This window comes from Phoenix dactylifera, chromosome 6, assembly GCF_051530095.1.
Source record: "Phoenix dactylifera cultivar Ajwa chromosome 6, Ajwa_hap1_PhDact_Kaust_v1.1, whole genome shotgun sequence".
NCBI classification, from domain to species: domain Eukaryota; kingdom Viridiplantae; phylum Streptophyta; class Magnoliopsida; order Arecales; family Arecaceae; genus Phoenix; species Phoenix dactylifera.
The window spans coordinates 31,391,861-31,402,023 of NC_143195.1; the positions used below are offsets into that span (position 1 = coordinate 31,391,861).

Below are 10,163 nucleotides of genomic sequence, written 5' to 3' on the forward strand. Positions count from 1 at the left end.
ATTTACTCAAGCATTCATGTTAGTACAGTAATTTTATATTGTTTATCGTGTTGACTGAAACTCTACACAATGAACATCTGACAAATTAATTCTATACAAGTTGCCCCAAATCAGCATGCTTCAGACAAGCTGAATTATTCTAAGGCTCAGATTGATTCAGGAAGCTTTGGTGAATTACTTTAGTGGCAAGACAAGAGTTCATGAGAATTTTTCACATTGATTTACTTCGCCATTAATTCACTTCACAACAACTTATTTAATTCTCCTTGTTTCTCAGTGTTTGCGGTCAAACAGAGATTAGAACCTATTAAGTCAAAGCAATTTTATTCACATTGTCAAGGTGCCATCAAGTCAATGAGAGGACCACTAAGAGGTTTTAATGTTATGCACCAACGATCATCCATAGGTCTGGTTTAATGCTCAACAAGAACATAGTAACAGATGCATACAATTTGCCGCATGATATTCAAAAGCCACAGAGGCTAAAAGATAGGGCTCATTTGTCTGCAAAATTAGTGCAATATTAACTTTAGATAGAGTTGTCAAGCTGAATTGAAGAAGCTCAGAGGACAGAAGGACATGTATAAGCAATAAAACATAAAAGTGAAGAAAATATCAAAACTAGGAATCCTTGACAATGGATCTGGTTGCTGAGCAATGCAAACAACAGTCAGAAGTTGAATGGGGATTAAAGAACCATTGCATCTTTTCTTAGATTTAACAGGATGAAAAAAAATTGAAGGATCTGTTATGTTGCTAAACAAGCCAAACAACTGGCAGCAGTTGAATAGATATCAAAGAATCTCTATTGCACCATCTTATGTTCCTTATTAGAGGTCAGAGATCCTTATGTATGGCATATACTTTGGTGGACTTCAATTTGATCCTATGTACCCTTCGGCGGGAGGAGAGCGAGGGGATTTAGAGATTTGAGGGAAGCATTGCGAAGAGAGGAGGAAGGGAGAGAGGAGAGGCGGGCGCTAGTTGGATATGGATTCAAGGGTGGGCTTTCGTGTTCAAAGTGCTAGTTGGATTGAGCCCCACCAAACCCACTTCAATCCTGACTTGGTTGGAAATTCTCAGAAGTTTGAAATTGTGTTTAAAAGAATTTTAAGCTTGGAACACATAACTGTCTTTGGCCCGCTATGTGTGTCTATGGGTTGGTAGGTTCAGTAAAATTTACATTTATTTCAATATAAGTTATCAGAATGAGAAGTTTGGTTTGGTTTTGATTTGGTATATGTGGTTCCGAAGACAAGTACTGGCTTCAACTTATTATTGGGTAAGCATCTATTTCATCTTATTGTTTGAAAAAACAAATTAAATACATTAGTTAATAGATTGATTCTAAGAGAGTTAATATACATCTCATCTCGATATTAAAAAATAATAATAATACCCATCATGTATTTATTCTCCTATGATAAGACAAGGTGTAACTCGTACAAATTTCTTTTGTAATATTTTTTTAATGTAATTCAATGAGCCCTCCGTGGTTTAAGGAGATGTGACAAGATCTTTTGAATTTGCAATTCTTTATATACTTAAATGTCAAATCTTAAAGGTCATTCCAAGAAACTAAGATATATATATATATACAAAGAATTTTGCACACAAGGTTTAACAAAAAGAATTTTGCAGTATGTAGTCACAAGACTTGGATTCTTACGTCAGGACCTCAACTTGCTGCTAAGCAAGTAAAATACAAAATTAGAATTTTGTAATTCAACAAGCCTCTGCACCTGTCGTTCTAAGAAGGTCCTACATTTGAGAACTAATAGAGTTCATAATTTTGGAGAATTAAGTTCCTTCCTTAATATATGTATCAATTATGTGACTTGAAAAATAAAAGGGAATGTATATCAAAGGTGCTCAAATTTTCTCCAGACATGAATAGAGAAGTTCAAATTAGGCCGGATTAAACAAAGTCTCATCCCAAGCCAACAAGTATTTTGCATTGGCCTGGGCCATGGTTTATGTAATCTGGGCTGGCTTTTGGTTTTAAAAATGTCAACTGATTTTAGGTCATGTTGGACTTAGACCGAAAGTTTGGGAAATACAACAAACCTGAACCAAAGTTGTATATCCGTAATTATATTCACAATTAAGCCCCCACCCAACCCTAACCTAGACATTGATTGAACCAATCTAACCCAACCCACATTATATGCTTGGGTCGAATATTTGGAGTTGGAGTGGCTTTTAGTTCTGCAACTGGATGTATTAATGGTTACGAAGAGCACTGTCTTGGCTATTTTTTACGACTCAATTGAACCTAGGTTGGCTTTCTCAACTTGAGCCAAAGCTTGCAATTTCAAGGAGCGACTTCTTTTACATTTGAACTCTGCTTCAACGTATCTTTTCCTGTATGTCTCTCTCTGGAAGGTTGAGATAGGATACCCAGCCACTGTAAAGAAGGCTGTATAATAAGCAAGCTAATCACTCTAGGAACAAACAGTCTAGGGCTTGTCCCACAGATCATGGTGAAAGGCTTGATGATCAAGCCAACGTTGTTAATAAATGAAGCACGGTACATCTCAAATAATATAATAGGTCGGCTATCTTTGCTTAATCATGTTTGCTTTCTAAACTATTCAGAGCAGCGAAATATCACACAACCATTGATTTCGACCTGTTAAAATTTCCATGATTTATCACTTTGTATTGTTTAACACCCGCTCTAGATTAAGTTAGGCTAGACAGCCCCATTCCAACTCCAACACACTAGTTAGTAGTCACTTATCCTTGCATATTGGGTCCAGCGAGTCATTAGCTATCATGTGGTGAAACTGCACCGATTAAATATTTTGATTGAAAATATACAGCGGATTGCAAGCACAAATGAGTTAAAGGATTAGAAACTATCAAGTATGTACTTGTAAGCGGCTTTGCACAAGGAGGATGATCATGCACGAACAATCTGGCTCCCAACTTATTGTCGTGCTCTAAATTCTCTTTCTGAGTTGATACGTGACACGGTCATGCATTATACCATATGCACTACATGGCTTGCACCACATCAATCACCTCATCTTCTTTTTGTGGGCTTCATTTATTATATGTTTGTCTCAATGATTGATCCACAATAAAAAGACTGAGATGATTGGCGTGGTGGATGACCATATTGGTATATATGGTATAGGGTAAAATTTTCCGATCACCAATATCTACTCTTATAGAAATTAGAATTCTAAAAGGCATAACACCATGATTACACAAATTGGCTCAGACGAGGCTTGCTCTTCAAAGATCCACATGCATGAGATGCTCACGCCAAGCTGGGTGGCCACCCACCTCACATTCTACTTTCTAGCCAATTACGTGTGCATCCATCTTCTATTTGTCTCTCTAACCATAGCATAGAAAATTAGACGTGCTGCTTCGGAAACCAAACTTCTCCGATGGTCCACAGATCACACGCATCTTTTCCTCTTTCTGCCACGATTCTTCGCATTCCCGCGTCATATCAGAGCTACGTTAACAACATTTACTGTGATGACAAGAAGGCATGGATCGTCACACTCCCATGGTTTTTTCTAAGAAAATAAAAGAATAATACAGAGAGATTAAAAAGAAGAGAGGGTGATACGATTCTCACTTATTACTATTTCCTGAAAGAAAAAAATCTAACTTCCATTACAAAGAATTACATGTAGATTTTTAATAGAAACTGTTCATAAATTACAAACTTTAGACTTTAGGCACCACAAAAACATGTAGCCGTCCTTCTGTAACCCATATCATATAATCTCAAACATCATTCAGTCCACGTTTCTCTCACCCGAGCACCCGTCCCACCGACTGCTTGGAGGCGACCATACCCCGGAGAAACCCACCCCACCCAAAAAGAAATCCCAGCTGTGACCAACCGACGCCTTCCCCCCCACATGGAGGTACGATGAGACTCACGGACACATCTATACGGGAACAGAATCAGCCGCCTGATTAGCGTACGAGGAGACAGTTTGCGCATCCGCATATAAATTCACATACACGCGCCCACAACGCGATATATCTCTCCCAACGGCTCGATCGCCTGGGTCGCCCCCTACTCCTCATTCAGCGACGGCACGTGCCTACTCCGAGTACTGCTGCTGCTGCTGAAGCTGCGAAGCCCGTATCCAAACCCTGGTTATGTTAACCCACCATGGTTACTTTAAGCCCACACTCCTTCCTTTTTATCGTCTTTATCGTCTCGCTGTTCCCTATTCCCTTTTCTCCAGCCTCACCGCCCCTATCAACTCACAGCCCAACCACTGTAGATAGGTAGTGAGAGTGCAGTATAGAAAAAAAAGTAGCAGTAGAGAGAGAAAGAGAGAGAGCCCCTCAATGGCTTCTCTCCACCTCCCTCTGCTGTTCGCCTTCATGGTTTGGTTGGCCCCGGCGGAGGGGCACAACATAACGGCGATTTTGGACGGGTTTCCGGAGTACTCGGTGTACAACAGCTACCTGAGCCGGACGAAGGTGTGCGACGAGATCAACTCCCGGGAGACGGTGACGTCTCTGGTCCTCCCTAACGCCGCAATGTCCGCCCTCGCCGCCAAGCAATCCCTGGCCGGCATCAAGAACGCCCTCCGCCTCCTCACCCTCCTCGACTACTTCGACCCCCAGAAGCTCCATGATATCCCCCACGGCTCCACCCTCACCACCACCCTCTACCAGACCACCGGCAACGCCCCGGGCAACTCCGGCTTCGTCAACATCACCAACCTCCGTGGCGGCCGCGTCGCCTTCTCTGCCGCCGCCCATGGCTCCAAGCTCGACTCCTCCTACACCAAGACCGTCCGCGAGGTCCCCTACAACCTCTCTGTCCTTGAGATATCTGCGCCCATCGTTTTCCCTGGCCTCCTCGACGCCCCCTCCGCCGCCTCCTCCAACCTCACCGCCCTTCTCGAGAAGGCCGGCTGCAAGACCTTCGCCTCCCTCCTCGCCTCGTCTGGCGTCCTTAAGATCTTCCAGTCCGCCATGGATAAAGGCCTCACCCTCTTCGCCCCCAACGACGAGGCCTTCAAGGCCTCCGGCGTCCCCGATCTCCACTCTCTCTCAAGCGCCGAGCTCGTCACCCTCCTCCAGTACCACGCCCTCCCCAGCTACACCCCCAAATCTTCGCTCAAAAGCGCCAAGGGCCGGATCGCCACCATGGCCTCCACTGGCGCCGGCAAGTACGACTTCTCCGTCGTCTCCCGCGGCGACGACGTCTCCCTCGACACCGGCGTCGACACCTCCCGCGTCGCCAGCACTGTACTCGACGACACCCCCGTCTGCGTCCTCACCGTCGACAACCTCCTCCTCCCGTCCGAGCTATTCGGCAGAGCGCCGGCCCCGGCGCCGGGGCCCGCGGCGCTGACGCCGTCCCCGTCTCCCCTCCCGGCCAAGGAGGCACCGGCACCGACCCCGAAGGCCAAGGCGCCCAAGCATAGGCATCGGTCCCCGCCGGCCCCGCCGACGTCCGCCTCCGAGGGGTCGCCGGTGGGATCTCCGCAGTCGGCCGCGGACAAGGTAGCGGACGAGAAGTCGGATGCGGTGAGGCCGCTGGGGACACTGTCGGCAGCCGCGGCGGTCTCCACGTTGGTGGCGCTGGCTTCCGTCTTGTAAGCCGAGCTTTTAATGGAATCTTAAGTGGATTTGAGTGGAGCGAGTGAGCGAAGAACAGTTCATCATCGCTTTCTTTCTCACTCACTCTTCAACTCCATCTGTGTTCTCTCTGGTTAGCTGATTTTCTTTTTTGTTAGTCGAGAGATGATGCTGTTCCTGGTTTTGTCTCGCACTTGGCATGTTCATGAATTTGTTATCTTTTTCTTTGTCTTCATTTATATTTGGATTTCTCATTATGAGAGCTGTCTATTTTAATCCATGATGTTGCTAGCTGAAAGGAACCGTTTCTTCTTCTACGTCTTATCACTCTTCGTTTTACTACTTTTTCCACGGAGATAATGGAAGACGACTGATAATTATTGTGCTTTTATATAATAATATTACATGTCTTCGTATATAAATAACAAATGTCCATAATATAACCATTGTTCTACGAAAAATTATATCTATATTAATTAAAAATAAAATAAAAATTTAAAATTTTTTTTGTTATTGAGATTACGATTTATTTGCATGTTTAGCTATTAAGACTATTTTAGTTATTTTAATTTAAAATCGTTAATTTTTATATAAATATATATATAAAAATAAAAATAAAAAAAATATAATAGTAAAATAAGTTTTTTATAAGGTATACATATAAATATTATTTTTGAAAAAATATTTATATAAAATTTAATATTTAAAAAAATATTTATGTAAAAATTTTATTTATATATATATATATATATATATGCGCGCATGTGTAGGGCTTCCCCATTTCTTTCCATCATTTATATATCTTGAATCACGGATAGTCCTTCCAATCCACCTGGGTTTCTCTAAATGTATTTTGTTAATGTGGTCGAGTTATTTTTCATAATGATAGGGCTGGCCTACTGGATTTGCTGGGCGGACGCATATCGAAAGATCCGCTCGTGCAGCCTGCAATTTTTTTTTTTAAGTGACGTTGGGAGGGGGGATGTGCGTAATTTATTTTGGTTTTTTATGATAAATGGGTTTTTGAAGAAATAAAAAGGATTGGAAGCTTTGTGGATATGAAGGGACCGGGGAGTACAGCTGCACGTGAGACAGCAGCGGCGGGATCTCTCAGGAGGCCATGTGCGTGCCTAGACGGGGTGGGCCCACTCGCTTAGTCGCTTCTCTAACGGGCCAGGAATTTGAAAGATTATCCTGTATATGGATTTGAAGGACTATAGAAAAACCCTTTTTCTTTAATTTTAATAATACTGGCCTTTTATTTCAATAATGCGGGTTTTACCGTGGTTTGGTTCGATTTGGTGTTAGATTTTGTCGTGTTTTGAGGAGGATGAGGCGGGGGAAGAATCATGGTCCGTGGATATCATTCGCTTTCGGTCTCCCCTCTCTTTTCTTCCCACGTGGCTTCGGCTCGCGAAGCGCTTCGTCTTGATTTGATCTTTATGTCTCCCGCGCTCTCGTTTTATGGTTTTGGGATAGCATGTTGATATTTGAGATTTCTGTTTTCAAAATTATTTTTGAATTATAAAAATTTATAAATAAAATATTTTTTAAAAATATATAATAAATATTTATATTTTTAAAAAAATAGATACTAAGCCGTTTTAAAATGTATTATTTTCAAAAAATATTTGTTAGAAAAAAAAATATTTTGATGACAAAAATTATTTATGGTTAACCAAATAAGTCCCTGTAGTATTCAACTAAGCTTATTAACATTCTTTTTACATGGATTGCTAATTATTCGATGGTAATACGCCGCTGTCGGTTACTAAGAAATGAAGGAGATTTCTTCAATAAGAAATTTGGCTAGGAGCTCAATGCTAAACAACGGTAGAATTGAGGGCTGTAAGGAAAAGGTAAAATGTTGCACCACTCATTCACGCAATCATAATTATTTATCAAATCCCTACCTTTTGATTTGTCAACTCATCAGTCGTTTTAATAATGGAAAAAGGAATGACACTCTTTAAATGCATTAAAGATGGACAGTAAGCATCATACTCTTATTCTCCTCCAGCGATGTTGTGATTATATTGGCTATGAGCATGGTCACAAGCTTCACATTCAGAAAATTTGGCAAGAGATATAGAATTAAAATTTTTGGAGAATAGTCGAAGATTTAACCAAAAGTTTAAAATATTAAAAAAAGAATGAAGAATGAAAATATCAATATATGTATATCTCAGTGCATTTTGAAATAAAACTATTTAAAAGAAAGCCATCAATATATGCAATAAAGAGGACGATCTTCATGCAACTGCTTAGATCAAGAAACTTTTGCATCAGACCAGATTCAATTATTTATTTGTGTACATGCTAGGGCTGCCTTTCGATGACTAAAGTTAATCCCACCAAGCATCCAGTAATTCCTCATCAATGCATTGTTGTCTAATTATGTGTCGGGATTAAGAAATCCATGGATCTAAAGTGTATCATCTAAGATTCCCTCAAAATTCCAGACAATCAATGAAGATAGCCTAATATTACGTGAAGAGCCTCCAGTCCTTAATACAAACTTTTGTTCCATTCCTGGCGCAATCCGCGGAAACATTAGCCTTTCCGAACGCCCCAACCGCTCTCTGGGAATTAAATTGGCCAAGGCTAAAAACGGAGACTCTTGGAGTCCAGGCTCAGCCTGGAACAAGCTCAAATGTAGACCTGACTGAAGGGATTAATTTCCAAGCCTGAGTTTAGATTTAGACTTTGTTTATTTATTTTTTAAGGTTGAGTGAAGAGAGAGAGCATTAGGAATATGCAAGGAAACAAAAAAGAAAAGAAGTTAGAGGAAGCGAGAAGAATAACAAACTGACAAGTCCAGCTAAATTTGGGACGTTCCGGAGACATGATTTGGTTCATCAGTAAAATCACTCTATGTTCACCCTTTTCTTCTTACGGGGTAGAAAACCAGAACAAAGAGAGAAACTCAACTTGAGACCTTACTGCAGCCGTGTAGGTGTCTGGGCTTACGGTTTCTCTTAGTTTCCGCCTCCCTCGTTACGGTTTGTATGGTCATTGGATACTTACATAATATCAAACTTCGTCATTTCAACACCAGTGCCATATTAGTATTGTTTTGGTATAGTACAATATGAAATTTTTTTGACGTACCGATTATCAGTATGTCTTATACTATACCAAACTGGTACGATATGATACGTTCCATATCATCCGATTCAGACAATACGGTAGACCATGCATAATATAATTGACACCTTGGCCTTTGTTTAGCTTAAACAATATAATTCGACATATGTCAAGATATCAGCTAGAGATTTCTTAATCTTCTTTTTTTATTTATAATACTGAATCAATTATATTGAGAAAAAATGATAAAATTTAAATCAGTCAATCTCATAACAAGATAGTTAATCTCACTGCTTGTCAATTTCCTTCATGCCCAAGCTCCATCAACACTTGTTTAGAGTTGTGCTTGAGAGCATAAAAGACTTTTGAAGCAGGATTATGTCATCATGTAGAGAAGCCAACCCAACAATTCGTCAGCTAATAAAACTTGCAAGCATTCTCTTGAGGCCATCCCAACCGGACCCTGAACGGATTTTGGCCTACCATGATGAGAGGCTAGTTACTGAGGCCCCTCCTCCACTTGAGACCGGTCATGCTATAGCCGTAGGAGATCGATGCTGAGCTAAGCTTTTGAAATAAGTAGTAATTTTAATAAAATATTAAAGAATAAAAAGTATAAAATGTATAAATAAATTTATTTTATTTTATTAGTTTAAGTTTTTAGCACGAATAGTGGTTTCAACCCTTGCGGCCCTTCGCAGAAAAACGCGTTGTTGGATGATAAACTGATGGTGGGTCCAGTATGCGTTGGATGCGATTTTATGGTCTGATGCGTCCATGAGTCACGACAAACACCAGCCTGTGGAGCCACGATTCTCGTCGCCTTGGCTCTTGCGCATAATCCGTCGCTTTGTGAATCCTTAGCTGTCTTGAGAGGGTTGGGATTTATTCTCACATTCTTTCATACTAGAACCACTGCGGTAGTATACCCACTTTAAGCTACGGCACAAGAAGGAATAATGAAATCGGCATGCTTTGGATGCTAGAGGAAGATTTTTTTAATTAAAATATCTTTTTTAAAAAAATTGATGTCTGAATAGATGACATCTAAGAAAGTTTTTTTTTTAATTTTTGGTGGATCATGAGAAAATGGCACATTTTAGAATTACTTATAATTGGTTGAGCATTTATTTTCTAAAAAAATAATATAAAATATTTGTTATTCTCTTAATAAAGAAAAAGATATTAATACATTATATTTAAAATTTTAAGGGTATAATTGAAAAAAAAATTATTTCAGTTTTTAGCAGGAGGGAATTTGGCTTTTTCATATTCTATATGGGTTTTTCTCCTTTGAAATCTCCAACAGGATATGAGATCTTTATTTATTTTTTTATAGATTTTTTTGCATAAATATCATTCTAAAAATTTAAATTTGAGTGAATACCCTCTTACAAATTATATTTATTTCTGTACCCTCATAAAATACTGTTTTTGCACAAAAGACTCAAATATAACGGTTCTTCTAACACCGTTAATAAAAATCATATCTATTTTAATTA

The 10,163-nt window shown here is 40.0% G+C and overlaps 1 protein-coding gene across 1 annotated transcript; it reads left to right on the top strand.

The window, feature by feature from the left end:
• The first annotated feature begins 3,742 nt into the window (after window positions 1-3,742).
• On the top strand, window positions 3,743-5,891 carry LOC103716887 (fasciclin-like arabinogalactan protein 8). Its single transcript, XM_008805075.5, has one exon. It carries the CDS (start codon window positions 4,330-4,332, stop codon window positions 5,593-5,595), a length of 1,266 nt encoding a protein of 421 aa, XP_008803297.3. The 5' UTR covers window positions 3,743-4,329; the 3' UTR covers window positions 5,596-5,891.
• The last annotated feature ends 4,272 nt before the right edge of the window (window positions 5,892-10,163 follow it).